This window comes from Monodelphis domestica, chromosome 1, assembly GCF_027887165.1.
Source record: "Monodelphis domestica isolate mMonDom1 chromosome 1, mMonDom1.pri, whole genome shotgun sequence".
NCBI classification, from domain to species: domain Eukaryota; kingdom Metazoa; phylum Chordata; class Mammalia; order Didelphimorphia; family Didelphidae; genus Monodelphis; species Monodelphis domestica.
This window is the reverse complement of record NC_077227.1, coordinates 296,468,516-296,491,314: the sequence shown is the minus strand read 5'-3', so window position 1 is coordinate 296,491,314 and position 22,799 is coordinate 296,468,516. Positions and strand designations below refer to the sequence as shown.

Genomic DNA, 22,799 nt, shown 5'->3' with positions numbered 1-22,799 from the left:
AATGATATTGAGGGAAAAGAGAAGATGGCCTATGATAGAGCCCTGTAGAGGAATAGTCACAAATAGCAATTAAAAAAAAAAGGAAAGTAGCTTGAAAATCTAGAAAGAAGAGAGTATTAAAGGAAAGAGTAATTCAAAGCATCAAAGTCTGCTGGTAATTTTGGAGTGAACTGTTTCATTTGAATGAAGAGATAGATAGTAGATTAGCTAAGAAGAAAGAAGTGGAAGCATCAATTATAGATGCCTTTCTCAAAAGTCACAAAAGGATTCATGGGAGTAGGTATTCCAGAGAACATAGAGGGAAGGGGTGGACAGTTTCAGGGATAAAGGAAAGAGCTGAAAGGTTTCAGAATCATTGGAATGGGGAGGTTATGATAAGCTGACAAAGTATGAATCATTGAGGGATGAGTTCAGGTGGGTTATCTTTCGAAGGGTTCAGTCTCAAAGTGGAATCCTTTCAGGATGTTAGTCAGCAATGAGTAAAGGAAAGCTGGAAAGAAGCTGAGGAAGCAGCACCCTTGTAGAAAGGCCCAAGAAAGATAACTGGTAAATTTAATAAACTCAATATTTGTATTAAAAAATTTATTAAGTGCTTATTATGAACCAGGAAGAAAAGTGCTAGGTGTTGGAGAAACCAAAATAGACCAAAAAATTAGCCCCTGACCTAAAGATTACAATCTGGGGGCAGGTAGGTGGCTCAGTGGATTGAGAGCTAGGAGAAGAGATAGGAAGTTCTGGGTTCAAAGCTAGCCTTAGACACTTCCTATCTGTGTGATCCTGGGCAAGTCACAACCCTCAATGCCTAGCTCTTATTGATCTTTTGTCTTGGAACCAATACATCGTATTGATTCTAATGCAGAAAGTAAAGGCAAAAAAAAAAAAAGCACGCAGTAGTGGTTTACAGTCTAATGGAGCACAATAGTTGTTTCCTGTCTTCCTTGGCAGGCAGGCTTAGTTGACTGGTAGAAGTAATAAAACAGAATTGTGGTCTCCCTTTCTTGCCTTTTCCTTGGGTTGCTCAGCAACCTCATGGATCCTGCTATACCCAGCTTCATTCTCTAGTACAAAATCTTTCAAGTTTCCTTAGGATTCTGTATTCTGTCCTTTTGTCCAAGCCATACTATCTCTTGTGGCTGGTAAAGCTATGCTATCTTTTTGAGACACTGGACTTCATTTCCTAAAGCTCCACACAATTGGTCCCTAGAGACTTGCACTGCTTGCAGATTCTTTCTCCAAAGGGTGACACTGAAATACCAAATTTAACAAATAAATCCTAATACAACTATGGTGGCCAAGACCAAACCACAAATTTTACAAAACGTATTCAATTTTTTTCCATCTCTACTAGTTCCTCTCCATTTGCATGTAAAGATATTGTTATTGTTTAGACACTTCGGTCATGTCCAATTTTTCATGACCCTATTTTGAATTTTTCTTGGCAAAGATACTGGAGTGGTTTTCCATTTCCTTCTCCAACTACATGTATAGTGATGCTTATTCCAAAATACATACATACCATTACTTTTATCTCTCCCTCTCAAACTGTTATCCTCTTTTTCTTTGCTGCCAATTACTTGGAAAAAATAGTCTATACTTATTGCCTTGCCACACCCCCTCAGTTTTTTCTGGCTTCTCTCCCCACCATTTGACTGAAACAGTCCTCTCAGATCATTGTGTGATCTTAATACCAAGTCTAATGGCATTTTCTTTGTTCCTTATTCTTCTCTAAGTAACATGTAAAATTTATGGACCTACTTTCCCTTTGGTATGCCTATTCCTTTGATTGCGGTGACACTAAATTCTAATAGTTCTTTTTGCTCTATTGGCTATCTTTACTTTTTTTTTTTAAACCCTTACCTTCCATCTTAGAATCAATACTGGGTATAGGTTCTGAGGCAGAAGAGTGGTAACGGCTAGGCAATGGGGGTTAAGTGACTTGCCCAGGGTCACACAGCTAGGAAGTGTCTGAGGTCAGATTTGAAAGCAGGACCTCCCGTCTCTGGGCCTGACTCTCAATCCACTGAGCTACCTAGCTGCCCCCGTTACCTTTACTTTTTACAATTCATATGAAGCATAATAGATTCTGTTCTATCTCCTTATTTTAACAGTGTGTCTTTCTATTTCAAGTGTATTTCTTGTAGACAACATGTTCTGGTTCCATTCTGCTATACACTTCTGCTTTATGGGTGAGCTCATTCAATTTAAATCACAGTTATGATTACTGTGTATTTTCCTCCACCTTATTTTCTTCTATTTATTCTCTCTTTTTATCCTGTCCCTCAAGTCTGTTTTTGCTTTTAACCACTGCTCTTCCCTAATCTGCCAGTCCTCCCTTTCTCTTACCCCTTCCATTCCTATTAATCAATTGGGCAAGATAGATTTCTATACCCAAATGAGAAGTATATTTAAATATTCTTTCCTCTTTGAACTAATTCCAATGAGACTGAGGTTCAAGCATTGTCATTTTCCCTTCCACTGTAAAAGCTCTTCCTTGTGTACCTCTTTTTGTGAGATAATTTCCTCCAATCTACTTCTCTTTTTCTACTCTTTCCAGAGCATCCCTCTTTCACCTCTTCCTTTTTTTTTTAAAGATAATCCAAACATAATTGACTCACATCTTTGCTTTCTGCCTATAAAGACTTCTAACTGCCTTAATAATGATCACATTCTTAGGAATTACATGCACTGTCTTCATATACAGGAATGCAAACAGTTTAACTTTATTGAGACTGATGATTTCTTTTTCATGTTTACCCTTTTATTCTTCTCTTTACACTAGTGTTTGAATATCACATTTTCTAGTCTCACCAAGAATCTTGAAAATCTTTTATTTCCTTATCCCAGTTTACTGTAAATACATGGTGGTAGAAGAGTTGATTGTGTGCTTTATACCTTAGGGCACCTTTGGTGAAGGTTTTCAAGTTCACATGCCCAAACTGCAATTTCAAGTTGCCTTTGAGCTCCCTGCATTACCCCAGATAGCAGAGGAAATGCTCCCTTTGGGTGGCTGGATAGAGGGGCAGGGCATGTAAAACAAATGTCCTTGGGCACTGGGAAGAGGTGGGAAAAGAACAGCTGTCTATGTGCTGGCTTGGCATGTAAGAGCCAATACCTTGCCAGTGCTGCCTTAGGGCCTCCTGTTCTAGCTGTGACTGTTTTAAAGCATATGTGTAGTTTAAAAAACTATCCCTATTTATACTATTTTCTATTTGTAGGACATTCACTTCTGTGTGCAGAGTAATCACTGCTTTAGTTGAGAACATCAAGAAGAATTTTCTCATGACAGTTACCTGAATATCCATTAAGCTTCTGGGACATTAACATGTCCTCAGTGATGTAGACACACATGTCTGGGTTGACCTCTATAGTCTCTTCATTTATTTGCTCTAGGTCTCTGGGATCATCAACCAGCATTTCAATTTCTGATGCAGAAGAGGAAAATAATATTTACTTATGTATGGCTGTTTGTGCAGGATAATACAAATTTTGAGAAAAAACATATGACCATACTTAAAAGGAAATTTTTCAATTTGATTCTTAGCAGGATTTAAGTTATTATAGCTGCTCCCATTTCTATACATTCATTTCCATACACTATATTTTAGAAAAATTATGATTTATTCAAACATTAATTCCTCCTCAAAGAATAATATCAATTATCAAATTCATTTAATTGAAATATAAATAGGAGTACAATACAACCTGCTCAGCTCCTGAGTCTACTAGAACTACTTACCTAAATTTAAGTCCTTCCTTAATTTCTTCATAATGCAAAACAGGATTAATATAATTTGCCCTACTTATGACAGGACTGTTGTGAGGATCATCTTTTCTAGAAAAATATTTTCTGAATTGTAAGAGGCTGTTATGAAGGTTAGTGGTATCCAAGTATTATGCTTAAGTGGCTATGTGTATACTTTGTAAATTATAAAGTCCTATTCAAATGTAAAATTATTATTATTATTATTATTATTATTTTAAAACCCTTACCTTCCGTCTTGGAGTCAATACTGTGTATTGGCTCCAAGGCAGAAGAGTGGTAAGGGCTAGGCAATGGGGGTCAAGTGACTTGCCCAGGGTCACACAGCTAGGAAGTGGCTGAGGCCGGATTTGAACCTAGGACCTCCCGTCTCTAGGCCTGGTTCTCAATCCACTGAGCTACCCAGCTGCCCCCTCAAATGTAAAATTATTAATCATTATTTTTGCCCCTAATTGGAATGCTACAAATATTAAAAACACACTAGGAAGTTGTGCTCATAGTCATGGGTTGTCAGGAGGGAGAGAGATACTGTGATAGTTTATTTGGCAGTTCCACAAACACCTAATAGAGAATACCAATTACAGAGCAAAATTAGGAAAGATAAAATAGAAAGATGAGGAAATAATACCAGTTAGTTAGCCTCATTAAATTACCATCATCCTGTGAGTCATCCTCCAACCTGTCCTTCCCACCACTTTCCACTCCAGAGGTGTGGGAGCTGTCATGGCTGGTCATGGAGCTGCAAGTTTTTAGTCTGTGGTAGATAGTACTGCTTAAGAATATGTCTTCTGGAACTATGTCCCTTATTTTGGTGTCAGTCTCAATGCCCGATGTTTGGGAGCTGCTGTGGCTGGTAGTGGAATGGCGAGAGAAGCGCTTGTGCTTCATACTGCCTGAACTACTCCCGCTTGCCTGGGATCTTTTTTCCAAGTGATCCATGTCAAAGTCTAGGTTGTCACTGATGTACGACTCTCTATACTGCTTCTTTTCTATAAGGTAAGTGAGATATCATGTTAATTAAGATGCCTTAATTAAAACACAAAAGGAGTTTGTGTAATAATACAAATATTATAAGACCTCAGTAACAGAATCTGTGCAAACCTGGATGTCAAATTGGCACAGAAAGATCTGTAAATACTGGGAATTAGGTATAGCTAAGTGGAATCTTATAACAGAAGCACACTGACTAGGAGCCTGGGGTAGAGTACTAGGTAAAATTAAGGCTAAAGTCTAGTCCAGAGGTGCCTGACACAGGGAAGGGGCCAGGAACAGGTGCCAACAGGCAGCTCTGATGTCTGAGAGTTAGGTCACAGATCTAGTTCAGATTAAGGAGAATAGATGGTAAAACAGAGCAAGGAGTTTTGTTGGCCTGAAGCTTAGTACTTTGACCTTGGAGAAGGGTCTCAGATTCAGTCTCTGGATCTGAAGCCTGTAGGGCAGGGAGCTTAGGCCAAGAAGGAACCTGAAGTTTTCCCTCTCTGAACCTGCACAACCTTCTAATTAGCAACAGTGGCTGAGGGCTGCTGGATCTCCAACCAGGGCCAAGTCTCGAGTTGGGTTGCAAAGATGCAAAGCTTGCAAAGATCAGATCAGGAGGGCAGTAATCATACCTTCACCCTTGTTCAAACAGCCTTAAGGCTACAAGCCATTTTCTTTGTATCTTCAGTACCTAGCACTTTTCCTAGCATTGAATGGAACAGGGACTGAAATTTTACCTTTGGGTTATAAAGTAGAAAAGAGCTTGCTTTATAAACCATACAAACTAGATTTTAGGAAGAATGTTTAAAGGGAGCACCCATGCTAAGGAAAGTATATATCTAGGAAGTATTGAAGAACATATATTTAATGCAGAGGAAAAAAAACATTCATACAAAATTAACATGCTTCTTCTAGAGAATATTCTCATTTCTTCAATAATATTTGAGATAAGATCTTCAGAGAAGAATAAAAAGGCAAATTACAGAGAAAACAGAAAGGATTAAAAAAATTAAATTGTTAAATTTAAGTTGTTCTTATGTAGGAAGATCATATTTGTAACTAAAGAACTTTATCACTATTAGGCCAGTTAAAAGGAATATACCCAAACAGAGGGCATGAGAGTGAGATGAATATGATGGGATGAACTCCACCCCCCAACACAATAGAATTAAGAGGTGAGGAGGAATGCAGTGGGAGAAGAGGGAAGTTGAGGCACAAAAGTTATTTGCAGCGGAGGGGAAAATGGTAAGGGTGGGATAGTGGTGGATAAGGCTTGAACTTTATTTTCAAAAGAATTGGCTTGGGAATAGAAATAATACCTTATAGGGAAGTTGGGGGGGGGATGAGAGAAAGGTGGGGAACTGGTAGAAGGGAGGGTGGATTGGGAAAGGCCATGTTCAGAAACAAAATACTTATGAGAAAGGAAAAGGTGAAGGGAGAGAGTGAAGGGTGAAAGGGGAAATTGATATTGATACACAATAAATAATTATAATTGTGAATGTGAACAAGATGAGCTCACCTACAAGATGGAAGCAGATAGCGGAATGGATACAATAAGCTGTTTACAAGAAATATATTTGATGCACAGAGTAAAGGTAAGAGATTAGAGTGGAATATATTATTGCTTCTGCTTAAGTAAAAAAAGGCAGAGGTAGCAATCATGATTTCAGAAAAAGTAAAAGCAAAAACAGATCTAATCAAGAAACAAGGAAGGAAACTATACCTTGATAAAAGGAACAAGCCAATTAAGAAATGTCAAAATATGAAACATATATGCATTAAATGGTATGGCATCCAAATTCTTAAAGGAAAAGTTAAAGAAGAGACAGAAAGAGACAGTAAAACTATACTAGTGGTAGACTTCAATTTTCCATTCTTAAAACCAGATAAATCTAACTAGAAAATAAGAAAGATGTTAAGAAGGGGATTAGAATTTGTGGTAGAGGCATGGAGAGAGAGAGGACTTGTAAGCCAAGATGCAAGAAACAAGCTGGGGACCTGACCTGCCTATCAATCAAGGAGAAGGTTCCAAATGGAATGTTCCCAGGAGAGGCAGTTTGGGGGTCTGGCCAGAGAGGAGAAGAAGCAGGAACTTGAATTTTTGATTCTGACTCTGGTTTGGGGAGTTGAAGCTGACCAGGGGAGAAACTGGAACTTTGGTTTTGTTTCTCTCTGAGAGTTGAGCCTGACTGAAGGGGAAGAAGCTGAGAACTGATCTTGGTTAGCTTCTGTCCAGGATTGAAGGACCCTTGTAGGGCTGGCTTGACTTTGGGCTTTCTGATCAAGGGGAAAACTCTGCTCTCTCTGAGATTTGACTGACCAAGAGTTAGAGGAAAGCCAAGCTGAAGGAGAGACTTTTCTTGGTGGTTTTGTAAAAAAGAAAGAAGATTTTAAACAGTTGTCCTCCACCCATTTCTCTGTCTCTCAGTCACAGTTTGTGACAAGACTGATTATTTCTATAACCCTCCTAAATTCTTGTAGTTTAGAGAAACCCTCATATCCCTCTTACCCCAGTTTCCCATCCTGTTATCACAATAAACCCCTTACCTGAGAAAGAAAACTAGAGTATTTTATAGTCCACTCAGGGGGAAGGGAGGAAGCTAAAAGGTTTCCAGAAGTGGGCGGTTAAGGGAAGGAAGGAGGGAGGGAGGAAGAGGTTAGAAAATAGATTGGTCCATCAGTCATCAGTAGGGATCTGTAGGCAAACCCCAGAGCATTCCCCTGTAGCAGTATCCCCTGTGGCTCCATCTCTCCCTATCTCTGTAGTACTTCTACCTCCATTGTAACTAAGTACCATCAGGTGTGTCCCTATACTTAGTAGCAGCTCTCTCTAGTCCGTCAGAGTATCACTGCAACAAGAAATAGAGTCACACAGATTACCATTTCTATTTCAAATTTTAGAAAATTAGATATGATTTTTGGAGAAAAATGAATGGAAATGGAAAGGAATAAACCTTCTTCTCAGTGGTACCTACACAAAAATTGACCATGTAAGGGCAGCTGGGTAGTTCAGTGGACTGAGAACTAGGCCTAGAGATGAGAGATCCTGGCTTTAAATTTGCCTTCAAATATTTCCTAGTTTTATGACAAAGAGCAAGTCACTTAATCCCCATTGCGTACCCCTTAACATTCTTTTGCCTTGGAACCAATATGTAGTATTTAATTCAAGATGGAAGGTAAGGGTTGAAAAAAAGGCATAACAACCTGACAACAAAATGAAGAAAAGTAAAAATATTAAATGTGTTCCTTTCAGATAAGAATTCGATAAAAATTAAATTAAATAAAGGGCTATGTAAAGGTAGATTAAAAATTAATTGGAAACTAAATAATCTAATCCTAAAGAATTGGTGTGCTAAAGAAAAAAATCATAGAAACAAGCAATAATTTCATTACTCAGAATAACAATGAGATAACATTTGTGGGATGCAACCAGGGCAGTATTTAGGGAGACATTTATATCTTTAAATGCCTACATCAATAAAACAGAGAATGAACAGAAAAATGAATTAGGTATGCAACTAAAACATCTAGTAAAAGAAGAAATGAAAAATCCACAATTAAACACCAAATTAGAAATCCTGAAAATCAAAAAGGAGATTAATAAAATTGAAAGTGAGAAATTAAAATAAGAGTAAGAGCTAGTTCTATGAAAAAAAAAAACACAATAAAATGAACCATTGGTTAATTTGATTACTAAAAAAGAACGAAGAAAACCAAATTTCCAGTACCAAAAATGAAAAGGGTGAACAGATCACTAATGAAGAAGAAATTAAAGCAATTATTAGGAGCTACTTTGTTTTGTTATATGCCAATAAAAGCAACGATCTAAGTGAAATGGATGAATCTTTAAAAAAATATAAATTGCTAAGATTAGAAGAGAATACAGAATACTTAACCCCATCTTGGAAAAAAATTGAACAGGCCATCAATGAACAATGAAAAAATCCCCATGGCCAGAAGTATTCACAAGTAAATTCTACAAAGCATTTAAAGAAAAATTAATTTCAATACTATATAAACTATTTGGAAAAGGAGATGAAAAAGGAATCTTGCCAAATTCTCGAAATTCAAGCATTTCTTCAAGAAGTGTATGATGATTGTCATTTTTAATCATCTTCTGCCTTTTTAAAATTTAACATTCCCACTGATTACATGTAAAAAGTTCCCAACATTTTTCACATATTGAATTTCTCTCCCTCCTTTATTTCTCCATACCTCCATGATGAGACGGTAAGCAATTTTATATAGATTTCACATGTGCAACTAATCACATATATAAAACTTTCCCATATCAATCCCTTTAAGGAAAGAAATTTGAATAATAAAAAAGTTAAGAGAGTGAAAAAAAGTTTGTTTTGGATTCAGACTCCATTGGTTCTTTCTCTCGAAGGCAGCATTTTTTATCATAAGTACTTTGGTATTGTTTTGAATCAATGTATTTCTTAGATCTAAGATGTTTACTGCTCATTGTACAGTATTCTTGTCACTATATAATATTCTTCTGTTACTTCAGTTCATGTAAATCTTTCCAGGTTTCTTTTTATAAAAATTCAGAATATTTTTCCATGATTCATAATTTTTCCCAGCCCTTTCCCCACTCCCAGAGCTGACAAGCAATTCCACTGGCACTGGGTTATACATGTAACATTGTTCAAAAACCATTTCCATGTAATTCATATTTGCAAAAGAGTGATCTTTTGACATCAAAACCCTAATCATATGCCTATCGAACATGATCAATCATATGTTTTTCTTCCCACAATTCTTTCTCTGGATGTGGAGAGCCTTCTTTCTCATGAGTTCCTTTAGATTGTCCTGGATGTTGCTAGTAGAAAAGTTTATTACATTTGATTATGCAATAATGTATCAGTCTCTGTGTACAATGTTCTTCAGGTTCTGCTCCTTTAGTTCTGAATCAACTTCTGAAGGTCTCTCCAGTTTACATAGAAATCCTCCGGTTCATCATTCCTTTCTGCACAATAGAACACCATCACCATCAAATACCAGTTTGCTCAGCGATTCCCCAATCGATGGGCACCCACCCATTTTTCAATTTTTTGCCACCACAGAGAATGCAGCTATAAATATTTTCAGACAAGTATTTTTCTTTATTATCTCTTTGAGCTACAACCCAGCAGCTGTATGGCTGGATCAAAGGGCAAGTATTCTTTTAAAGTTCTATGTGCATAATTCCAAATTGCCTTCCAGAATGGTTGGACCAATTCTTAACTCCACCAGCAGTGTATTAGTGTCCCAATTTTGCCACAATCTTTCCAACATTTATCACTTTCCTTTGCTGCCATGTTGGCTAGTCTGCTAAGTGTAAGGTGGTACCTTAGAGTTATTTTAATTTTCATTTCTCTAGTGAAGAGGAATTTAGAACACCTTTCATGTGCTTATTAATAGTTTTGATTTCTTCACTTGAAAACTGCTTATTTATATCCCTTGACCATTTGTTGATTGGGGAATGGCTTGATTTTTTGTAGATTTGACAAATTTACTTATATATTTGGGATATTAAACCTTTGTCAGAAAGTTTTGTTATAAAAATGTTTCTTGCTTTCCTTCTAATTTTGATTGCATTGATTTTGTTTGTACAAAAACCTTTTTAATTTGATATAATCAAAGTCATTCATTTTACATTTTGTAATGTTCTCTATCACTTGTTTGGTCTTAAATGCTTTCCTTTCCATCAGATCTGACAGGTATACTATTCTATGTTCACTTAATTTAATTATGATTTCACTGTTTATATTTAAGTCATTTACCCATTTTGAACATATCTTGTTATAGAGTATAAGATGTTGATCTGAACCTAATTTTTCCCATACTGTTTTCCAATTTTCCCAGCAGATTTTGTCAAATAGTGAGTTCTTGTACCAAAAGCTGGGATCTTTGGGTTTATCGAACACTAACTTGCTGAGGTCATTTACCTCTAGTCTATTCCATCAATCTACCCTTCTGTCTCTTAGCCAATACCATACTATTTTGATGAATACTGCTTTATAGTACAGATTAAAATCTGGTACTGCTAGGTCCCCATCCATCACATTTTTTTTATTATTCCTTTGATATTCTCGATCTTTTGTTCTTCTGGATGAACTTTGTTATAATTTTTGTTAACTCTATAAAAAAGTTTCTTGGTAGTTTAATAGGTATAGTACTGAAGAAGTAGATTAATTTGGGTAGGATTGTCATGTTTATTATGTTAGCTCATCCTACCCATGACCAAATATTTTTTCAATTATTTAGATCTAATTTTAATTGTGTGAAAAGTGTTTGGAAGGAGTATTCATATAATTCTTGTTTTTGCCTTGGTAGATAGATTCCTAAATATTTTATATTGTCTAGAAGAGGGATTTTAAATGAAGTTTCTAACTTCTGCTGCTGAATTGTGTTGGAAATATACAAAAATGCTGATGATTTATGTGCATTTATTTTGTACCCTGCAACTTTGCTAAAGTTGTTACATATATTTCCACTAGCTTTTCACTTTATTTTCTAGGATTCTTTAAGTAGACCATCATATCATCTGCAAAGAGTGGTAGTTTAGTTTCTTCATTGACTACTTTAATCCCTTCAATTTCTTTTTCTTCTCTAATTGCTACTGCTAGCATTTCTAGTACAATATTAAATAACAGAGGTGATAATGGGTATCTCTGCTTCACTCCTGATCTTATTGGAAAGGCTTCTAATTTGTCCCCATTGCAAATGATACTTGCCGATGCCTTTAAATAAATACTTTTTGTTATTTTGAGGAAACATCCTTCTATTCCTATACTTTCTGGTATTTCCAGTAGGAATGAGTGTTGTATTTTGTCAAAGGCTTTTTCTGCATCTATTGAGATAATTATGTGATTTCTATAGTTTGGTTGTTGACATTGTCAGTTATGTGGATAGTTTTCCTAATATTGAACCATCCTTGCATTCCTGGTATAAATCCCACCAGGTCATAGTGGATAATCCTGGTGATCACTTGCTGTAGTCTTTTTGCTAGTATTTTGTTTAAGATTTCCCATCCATTTTCATTAAGGAGATTGATCTGTAGTTTTCTTTTTCTGTTTTTGGTTAGCCTGGCTTTGGAATCAGTACCATATTTGTATCATAAAAGGAATTTGGTAAAACTTCTTTGCTTATTTTGTCAAATAGTTTGTATAGTATTGGGATTATTTGCTCTTTAAATGTTTGATAGAATTCACTTGTGAATTCATCTGGCCCTGGGGATATTTTCTTAGGAAATTCCCTGATGGCTTGTTCAATTTATTTTTCTGAGATGAGACTATTTAAGTATTCTATCCCCACTTTTGCTAATCTAGGCACTTTATATTTTTGTAAATATTCATCCATTTCACCTAGACTGTCATATTTATTGCTATATAATTAGGCAAAATAGTTCTTAATAATTATCTTTATTTCATCTTCATTAGAGGTGAGATCACCTGTTTCATCTTTGATACTGTTAATTTGATTCTCTTTCTTGTTAAAATTAGATTAACTACTATTTTTATCTATTTTATTTTTTTCAAAATACTAGCTCCTAGTCTGATTTATTAGTTCAATAGTTCTTTTACTTTCAAATTTATTACTTTCTCCTTTAGGATTTCCAATTTAGTTTTTATCTGCAGATTTTTCATTTGTTCTTTTTCTAATTTTTTAAGTTGCAAATCTCCCTCTTCTCCCTCTTGATTTTGTTGCTATTGGCAGTCAGAGATATACATTTTACCCTGAGTACTGCTTGGGCTGTATCCCATAGGTTTTGATATGATGACTGCTCATTGTCATTCTCTTTAGTGAAGCCCATAATTGTTTCAATGATTTCTTTTTTGATCAAACAGTTTTGAAGAATTAGATTACTTTACAATTAATTTTAAATTTGTCTTTCCATGGACCCTTGTTAAGTATTATTTTTATCATATTATGATCTTAAAAAGTTGCATTTTTCAATTCTGACTTTTTTGCATTTGCTTGCAATATTTCTATTCCCCAGTATATGGTCAATCTTTGTATATGTACCATGTACTGCTGAGAAGGGATATTCCCTGTTCATATTTTCTCCAGATATCTATTAACTATAATTTTTCTAGTATTTCATTCATTTCCCTTATTTTCTTTTTATTTATTGTTTGGTTTGATTTATCTAGTTCTGAAAGGGGAAGGTTGAGATCTATTTTCTCCTTGAGCTCCATTAGAAATCTAGATGCTATATCATTTGGTGCATAAATGTTTATTAACGTTTAATCAGATCAATTTCTGCTTTAGCTTTGTCTGGTATTGTGATTAGTACTCCTATTTTTTTTTTTACACTTTAGATGATGCAAAATAAATTCTGCTCCAGCTTTTTACATAGATTCAAATCTATGTGTGTCACCTTCCTCAAATGTGTTTCTTGGAAACAACATATATTAGGATTCTGGTTTTTAATCCACTCTGCTATCCACTTCTGTTTTTGGGTGAGTTCATCCTATTCACGTTCAGCATTACGATCACTAACTGTGTATTTCCATCTATCATATTATCTACTTCAAATATGCTCTATTCTCTTTTTCTCTATCCCTCCTCACCAAAATTTGCCTTTTTGTCACTCCACATCCCCCCCCCTTCAATTGTCTCCTTCTTCTCTTGTCTTATTCCCCCTTTACTTCTCTGTGGGGTAAGACAGAATTCTATACCCCACTTATAAATACTTGTTTTACCCTCTCTGAGCCAGTTATGATGAGAGTAAAATTTAAGCATTGCCTGTCACAACCCCCTTTGTAATGATTTTTTCCATTTCTTTATGTCATATAATTAATCCCATTCTATCTATCCTCTCCCTTTTCTCTCAGTGATAGCCCTCGATTGATTCTTTTTTACACATGAATAGATATTACATCATACATATCATTCCATAACATATTTACATACACATCATATTATTATAATTGGCTTACTTTTCCACCCTTGTTCTGAGTAAATTCCTTCTGTCTTCTTTACTACTAAGAGTAATTTTTAAGAATTATGGCTATCCTCTTTCCATGTACATATATAAACATTTTGACCTTAGTGAATCCCTTAAATTTTCTCTTCCTTATGTACTTTTCTTGTGTCTTGTTTTTGGACTTCAAATTTTTTGTTTAGGTCTGGCTTATTCCTCAGGAATGCTTGAAAATCTTCTAACTGAAAGACCATTTTATTCACCTGAAAGAATATACTCAGTTTTGCTGGATATGTGATGATACATGAACAGGGAGGGGTAGTATCTCTGGTATGGAGGGCTTGTCGTGCCCCTCTAGGGCAACTCTCCAACCTCTGACCCTCATCTGACACCCAGCTATCACTTGTGGTTACAAGTAGCTGCTAGCATGAAGCAGCGGCCACACCCCGGGCAACGGCTTCGACAGGCCAGCTAAACCTTGTGAGAGTAGCCATCGGGTGGTAGACCCCTGGTGAACTAAGGCTTTGCTCACCTAGCATGTGAAGACTGCTTCAGCCGAACAGATGAAAGAAACCAATAAGAAGGTTCAATGGCTGAGATGGCGACGCAGCAAAGCACTGTGGAGTGCTTAGGGTGTATTGGAGCACAAAAGACAACACGGCCATCCAATGCAGCTGAGGAAGTCTCCAGGTGTAACAACTTTTCATGCCACTGGACCCAGGCTTCCAACGCCGAGAGAATGGGACTGTCTCTGTGCATCGACTTTTCCACTTAAATCTTCTTCACGCACAAGTGTCTTTGTGCACACTCATCTATCACAGATGAAAATGCACAAAGACAATCGTCATCCTCGGTTACCGAGAGACTACTACTAATGTAGAAACCACTAGGTCCAGTGTGATCCTTAATTGTAGCTTCATAGTATTTTAATCGATTCTTTCTGGCTGATTGAGGTATTTTTTCCTCACTTTGGTGGCTCTTATATTTAGCTATTCTATTCCTATAAATTGTCATTTGAGGATTTCTTTCTGTAGGTGATCTATGAATTCTTTCAATGTCAATTTTATTTTCTTGTTCAAGGATCTCTGATCTTTGATAATTTCTTGTAATGTGATGGCCAAGGTTTTTTTTTGGGATAATGGCTTTCTGGTAGTCAAATAATTCTTAGATTGTAGATCCTAGTTCTGTTTTCTAGGTCAGTTGTTTTTTCAATGAGATATTTCATGCTTTTCTTTGATTTCTCATTCCTTTGATTCTGGTTCATTGTTTCTTGATTTCTTATGAAATCATTAGTTTCTAGGTGGTCAATTCTGATTTGTAAGACCTGATTTTCTCTTTCAGTTTTTGGTTCTCTTTTCAATTGGTCCATTTCTTCATGCATTATATTATTTTCTATTTTCCACCTTTTCTCTATGTCTCTTAATTGGTTTTTGAAGTCCTTCTGGAACCTGTGTCCAACCCATACTTTTCTTTTGGACTTTGTGTGTGTTTCCTTTGCTTTCATTGTCCCTGTGTTTGAGCCTTCCTTGGTCTCCACAAATTATAGAAAGATTATCCTATTTATTTTGTTTGTTTTTTCAAAATACCAGTCTTATTTATTAGTTCAATAGTTCTTTCACTTTCGATTTTAAAATTCCTCCCTTAATTTTATGGATCTCTCATTTAGTTTTCTTCTGGGGATTTTTAATTTGCTCACTTTCAAGTTTTTTGATTTGCATGTCCAATTCATTGACCTCTGGCCTCCCTAATTTGTTAATATATGAATTCAAGGATATACATTTTCCTGAGTACTGCTTTGGATGCATCCCATAGATTCTGAAAGAATGTCTCATCATTGTTGTTTTCTTCAATGAAATTATTGTTTCTATGATTTGTTCTATAACCGATTTTGAAGAATCATATTATTTAATTTCTAATTAATTTTTGATTTGGCTCTCCATGTACCCATGATCATTATTTTTATTGCTTTATGATCTAAAAAGGTTGCATTTATTATTTCTGCTTTTCTGCATTTGCTTGCCATGCTTTTATGACCTAGTTGTAAACCTTGAAATTTCTTAGACTTATAAATGTTGGAAATTTCACCATTGGGAAATTTCATACTTGAAAATTTTCCTACTGATAGTCTATTGGAATGTGAACCCCCCTTCCCCCACCTTGGCATGGGAGGGTCCTTCTCCTCCCTACTTAAGATTACTTTAGGACAGAAACCTTTTGCTGAACAATGCAAAGGGCTTTGACCTATGCTTAAGCATAGAACAGGAAGTTCTTTGAGTCATGACTGATTTTAGAATTGATACAATAGAGATACTTGGAATGACAGAACCAAGTCTTGAAACTTCCAATCTCCACCCTACTCAGGGAAACAGGATTTAGGAAGGGCTGCAGCAAAGGATCAAGATTTAATTATTTGAGAATATGACCTTCAACAGACATGTGCAAAGCCACAGACCTCTGGGCAGTCCTGGGTTAAGCTAGAGCCACCATTGGCACAGGGAAGACATGGACAGTGATTGGTAGATGTGAGAACTGAGGGGAGGGAACTTGGATGGTTTCCTTAAAGATAGCTGGGTCTGAGGACTGAGGGGTTGGAGAGTTTTTGCTCTGAGAGGTTGTGCTCTGAAGGAGGCTGGAGGTGGAGGCCCCTGAGACTGTTTCTCCATTTTGGTCACATGAGTGATAGGGACTGAGCTCTTTTCTTTGCCTCAGCTATCTAAGGGCTTGGGCCTTTTGGCCCAGCCTAAACAGAGGGGGTATTTAATCTCTCTCTCTCTCTCTCTCTCTCTCTCTCTCTCTCTCTCTCTCTCTCACCTTTCTTCCTCCTGTTTGTAAATAAAAACTCCATAAAAGGTTGACTGCTGACTTGAGTTTTCATTTAGGAATTACATAGCTGAATTCCTTGGTGACCTTAAATTAATATATATCAGTCTTTTAAAGTGATTTCCTTGTCACATTGTGGTGACCACGAAGGGACTCTAAAGAATTCTCTCAATAAACTTCTGAAATTCCTTGCCTTTTTACTCTACCGTCTCACCACTTAGTCCCTTTTAACAGCAAACTTGGCTTAAAGACACAGCTGCTAGAAAACGTGAGTATAAAAAACTTTTTCTCTCTTCTCTTTTCTCCTTAAGTTAAATTGGAATCAGCAGTTTTTCTTTTTCTTCCCTTTAATCTTAAGGGACAGCTGGGTAACTCAGGGGATTGAGAGCCAGGCCTAGAGACAGAAGGTCCTGGGTTCAAATCAGACCTCGGATACTTCCCAGCTGTGTGACTCTGATAGTTAGATAGAAAACAGCTGTTTTAAATCTCAGCAACAGGACTCTAAAGTCCTGGCTGGAAGAGCTGTTTCTAAATATCCTTTCCCTTAAGGAACAACTTCCTAGATTAGGGAAAAAAAAACCCTGTGGAAAGTTTGTTGCTTTGCCCTGCTCCCCACGTGTTTTGTGAAATTATAAAATATATATATATATATAAATGAGTACTACATTCTTTGACATTTATATGGCAGCTGAAGAATTAGGAGCATTGAGGAATGCAGGATACCTCCAAATTTGTATATTAATAGGTACTGTCATTTTTGTACTCCTCAATACTATATTTAGAGATGCTAAAATAAAAAATATGGAGGATAAAATGCAAGCCCAATTAGGAGATCTAAAATGTTTCTTACAGGATCAATTGGCAAACACCCACTCTACCAGAAACAGACCTGATTCTGAACCTTTGAATGAGGAAATTTCCTTCCCTGAAATAGAGATGGAAAACATCTTCCCTATAGCCCAGACTGCTTCTCTCGTGCAGTGCAAATCTTGACTGAATTTAATCCCCAAAACCCTTCCCCTGCAATCCCAGTTTCTCATGTTCCCTCTCCTACAGAAAACCAAATTCCAACGCAAAGGAGCTCTTGTCCTCCTAGAGAAACCTGTCCTTGTCAAACTGACCCACAGGTACAAAATTCAACTAGAGGCCTGTTTCCTCTAAGAGAAGTACCTGAAATAGGATGGAATGGGGATGTGGTGACTTTAAGACATAGGATACCGTTTACTCCCCAAGAAATAAATGAATTTACATGAAATATCCCCACATATGAACAAGATCCTTTTCTAGTAGCAAAAAAGATGGGAGACATATTTTTTTCAGTATAATCCTTCTTACAAGGACATTGAGAACTTGCTTCAGGCTTTTTTAACTGATGTGAAAAAAATAAAATAATTGCTCATGTCAACAAAACCCGGGGGCATAATGCAGCACATTGGCCATCTCAGGATCCCGAATGGGACTATAACAATCCTGAGGATTATCTACAACTATACCGTTGTAGAGAGGCCATCCTCACGGCAATGAAGGAATGGGCAGACAGTACAGATAAGTGGATGGAACTTGAAAAAATTAAGCAAAAGGAAGAAGAAACACCCTCCAGATTTATGGATAGAATAATCGAGTTTGGGGACAGATACTTAGATTGGGACCTAACTAAAGAGAGTAGTTTAAGACAAGTTAGAAGGATCTTTATAAATACCTCTTGCAAAGCAATTAAGAATTATTTTAGAACACAATGCCCAAGATGGTCAGATATGGACCTTAAAGAATTATGAAAAACAGCTATATATGTTTTAAAGGGAAACAAAGAAAAGGAGGAAGAAAATAATGATGACATGGAGGAAATGAAGAAAAAAAATAAGATATTTAATAGATAGGATAACTAAATTAGAAAGTGGGCATGATAATGAACCAACGACAATTGCCCCTCTCCAGAAATCCAATTATCAATCCATTACTTCCCACTTCTGTGAGAAGAAGGGCCACAAATTGATGGAATGTAGAACCTTTCTTAAGATGATTGGAAGGAATACACAGTTTAATAATAGCTTTAGAAATAATAACTATAGAAATGATGATAATGGTCATAGAAACCAGAATTCTAGAAATTATAATAATGACTATGGAAATAACTATAATGAATATAGAAATAAGAACTTTAGAAACCAGAATTATAGAAATAGGAATTGGGAAAATAATGACAATGCTCCAAATGAAGAAAATTATAATGATAATGAACAACAACAATATATGAGAAATGGCACTCGTCCAAAAAATACTCAAGGTACTAATGACCCTCAGAGAGGTGCCCTTCAGGGAGGTGCCCAAGGAATATCCCAAACACAATGATGGTGTCCAGGGGGGGGGGGGCTGGGGCACAGGAATCAGAGGATACAACCTTTGATTTCCCGGACCCTGATGTCCTACTACCCGTTATCCCTATCCACTGCCCCCCCATACTAATGAACCCCATGTTACCTTAAAGGTGGGTAACACCTATTATGATTGTCTATTAGACACCGGAGCTTCCTGGTCTGTATTAAAGAGAACACCTGATTTACAATGTTATTCTGTTGGCTCAGAGAATGTAATGGGAGTATCAGGAACAACCCAAAGAGTTAAAAGACTTCCTCCGAGAATGGTGTCTGTAGGACCCCAGAGGTACATCATTCCTTCCTTTTGATGCCTGACTCCCCTTTAAATTTGTTGGGTCGGGACCTATTATGCAAACTCAGAGCCACAATAACCTGCTCCCCACATGGCTCATTATCATTAGAAGTACCAGAGGAATCTTTAAATTTACTCCCTGTAATTCTCTCAGAGATTCAGGAGAAAAAAAGAGCATCCCGTCTTTGCAATACCTAAAGATATACCGGAGTCTCTTTGGGCCACATCTTCTTCAGATGTAGGTTTACTTAAGTTGGCTGTTCCTGTGCAGATAAAAACTAAATCTAGCCCACCTCCTTCTATCCCTCAGTATCCCCTCTCAAAGGAGGCAATTGAGGGTATTACACCAGTTATTAATTCATTAATAGAACAGGGAATAATAATCCCTTGCAAATCTGAATACAACACGCCCATCCTGCCAATTAAAAAACCAAAAAGAGGGCCAGATGGCAAGCACCTCTATAGATTCGTACAGGATCTAAGGGCAGTGAATAATCATGTTATAAAGAGACACTCCGTAGTTTCTAACATACATACTATTATTTCATCTATTCCTAGCACAGCTACATACTTTACAGTAGTAGACTTGTGTTCAGCTTTCTTCTCCATACCTATACATGAGAACTCCAGGCATATTTTTGCTTTCACCTGGAAGGGCTCACAATATACCTGGTGTCGGCTGCCACAGGGTTATGTCGAAAGTCCAAACTTATTTGAGCAAATTTTGGGCCAAGACACAGACAATATAACATTTAAAAATAGCAAATTAATCAAATATGTAGATGATCTACTCTTGGCTTCAACAGATGCAAAAACATGTCAAGAAGATAGCAAACACCTTCTTTTGGAATTGCACAAAAGAGGACATAAAATCTCTAAGGATAAAGTTCAGTGGTGTCTCCAAAAAGTAGAATATTTGGGATTCATCTTGACTGCGGGTGCTCATTATATTTCTCCCAAACGAATTGAGAATATTCAAAAATTGAGTGCTCCTACCAGTAAGAAACAGCTGAGAGCAATTTTAGGAGGGTTTTGCAGTCAATGGATTCCTTGCTATGGGGAAATTACTAAACCCCTTATAGCATTAACAAAGGATTCAGTTCCTGAACCCCTCAAATTAGAGCCTGAACACTTGTCAGCTCTATCATATCTAGAAAAGGCTATCCTGTCTGTCCCTGCTCTAGGCATCCCAGATTACAACAAGCCATTTACTTTATATGTGCATGAGTGAAGAGGAGTAGCCTCTGGCGTGTTAACTCAGACTTTGGGACCTTCTCAGCGCCCAATTGCTTATTATTCTGCCCAACTAGACCCAGTAGCAGCAGGAGCACCACCATGCCTTAGAGGAGTAGCTGCTACAGCCTTACTAGTAACAAAAAAATTTTGATTTAGTATTGGGATGTCCATTAACAATAATGTGCCCACATGAGATAGAAGCATTATTGATAAAACATAGAACACAGGTTTACATAGTACATGGTCAATCTTTGTGAATATACCATGTGCTGCTGAAAAGAAGGTGTATTCCTTTTTGTCCCTATTTATTTTTCTCCATATATCTATTAACTCTAATTTTTCCAAGATTTCATTCACATCTTTTACCTCTTTTTTATTTGATTTATCTAAATTTGGTAGTATAGTTTTACTATATATTTTCTCCTTCAATTTCACTAGTTTCTGCATTAGAAATTTGGATGCTATTTCATTTGGTGCATACATGTTTCCTCATTGTTTATACTCCCTTTTATCAGGATGTATTTATCTTCCCTATTCTTTTTAAATGAGATCCATTTTTACGTTCGCTTTGTCAGATATCACGATTGTGACTGCTGCCTTCTTTCTATCAGTTGAGGCCCAATAGGTTTTGCTCCAACCTTTAATTCTAACCTTGTTAGTGTCTACCCACCTCAGGTGTGTTTCTTGTAAACGACATATGGTAGGATTTTGGATTCTGATCCACGCTTCTATTTGTTTTCGTTTTATGGGTGAGTTCATCCCATTCACATTCAAAGTTATGATTGTCACTTGTGTATTTTGATATCCTCTCCTAGTTCTGTCCTTTCTTCTTTTGGCATATCCTTTCAAACCAGTGGTTTGCTTTTAATCAATCTCAGTAATCCCCTCCCATGATATGCTTCCCTTTCTGATCCTTCCCTTTTTGTACCCTTCTTATTTATTTATGGTATGTTAAGTTCCCTCCCCCTTATCTTTCCCTCCCTTTTTGTCCTCTGTTCTCACTACCACCTTAGTTTTCCCTTCTAACTTTCCCAGTAGGATAAGACTGAATTCAAGACCCCAATGGATCTAGATGCTTTTACCTCTCCGAATTGATTTCACTCAGAGTAAGGTTTAAGTATTACACATTAGCACTCTCTTCCTCTCCTTCTTATAAAAGTATTCTTCCCCTCCCCTTCCCATGCATATCTTTGTGTGATATTTATTTTATTTTATTTTATTTCTTCAAGTATCTCTTGGTGCCATCTTCAATTACCCCCCTCCCCCCATTTCGTTTTTTGGATATCATCATATAGCACTTAATACCCCAATCTCTTCCTGTGAATGATTCTTCTAATTACTATAATAGTGAATATAATTTTTGAGAGTTACAACTAACATTTTCCCCACATATTAATATATATCATTTGATCTTACTGTAGAGCCCTTAAAGAAGAGAGTTTGAATAAAAAAACCCAAAAAACATTGTTCTCCTTTTCTCTTTTCCCCTTCCTCTTTCTCATTTACCGTTTCATGTTTCTCTTGACCTTTGTGTTTGGATATCAAACTTTCCACTTCGTTCTGGTCTTTTCTTTACAAATACTTGGAAATATTCTATTTTGTTGAATGGCTGTACTTTCCCCTGGAAGTATATTGTCAATTTTGATGGAATAGGTGATCCTTGGTTGAAGACCCAATTCTCTTGCCTTTCTGAATATCATGTTCCAAGCCTTGAGATCCTTTAGTGTGGAAGCTGCCAGTTTTTGTGTGATCCTGATTGGTGCTCCTTGGTATATGAATTGTCTCTTTTTGGCTTCTTACAGAATTTTCTCCTTGGCTTGAAAGCTCTTGAATTTGTCAATTACATTGCTGGGAGTTGTCTTTTGAGGATTTAGTGTAGAGGGTGTTCTATAAACTCTTTCAATGTGTATTTTGCCCCCTTGTTCAAGAACCTCAGGGAAGTTTTCTTGGATGATTTCTTGTAGTATGATGTCAAGATTTCTGTTTATTTCTGGATTTTCAGATAGACCAATGATTCTCAAATTCTCCTTGCTATGTTTTTCTGATCTGTCATCTTGTGAATGATATATTTTATGTTTTCTTCTATTTTGTCAGTCTTTTGACTTTGCTTTATTAATTCTTTCTGTTTTGCAAGATCATTGTCTTCCAGTTGCCTAAATCTGGTCTTTTAAGATTGGTTTTCCTTTTCAGTTTGGTCTATCCTGCTTTTTATGGCTTACAACTGTTTCTCCAAATGGGTGTTCTTGTCCTTTAAACTGTTATTTTCTCTTTGAACTATTTCCCACTTTTCTTGCCAGAAGGCTTCCAATCTTTTTGATAAGCTCCAATTTAAATTCTTCAAGAGCTTATGGACAATTTCCATTTTGGGGGGAAGGTTTTGGGTTTCTTAGTATTTCCTACTCTATTTCCTCTGTAGCCTTGGTT

The 22,799-nt window shown here is 36.6% G+C and overlaps 1 protein-coding gene across 7 annotated transcripts in view; it reads right to left on the bottom strand.

Moving 5' to 3' along the window:
* Positions 1-22,799, bottom strand: part of FRMD6 (FERM domain containing 6) — a 122,568-nt gene that overhangs the window by 8,156 nt on the left and 91,613 nt on the right. For all 7 annotated transcript variants that reach the window (XM_056811056.1, XM_056811060.1, XM_056811057.1 and 4 more), the window contains 2 exons: positions 4,414-4,749; positions 3,291-3,422 (listed from right to left, as the gene is read on the bottom strand). In XM_056811056.1, the coding sequence (XP_056667034.1) occupies positions 3,291-3,422; positions 4,414-4,749 (468 nt within the window). The remainder of the gene's footprint in view (positions 1-3,290; positions 3,423-4,413; positions 4,750-22,799) is intronic.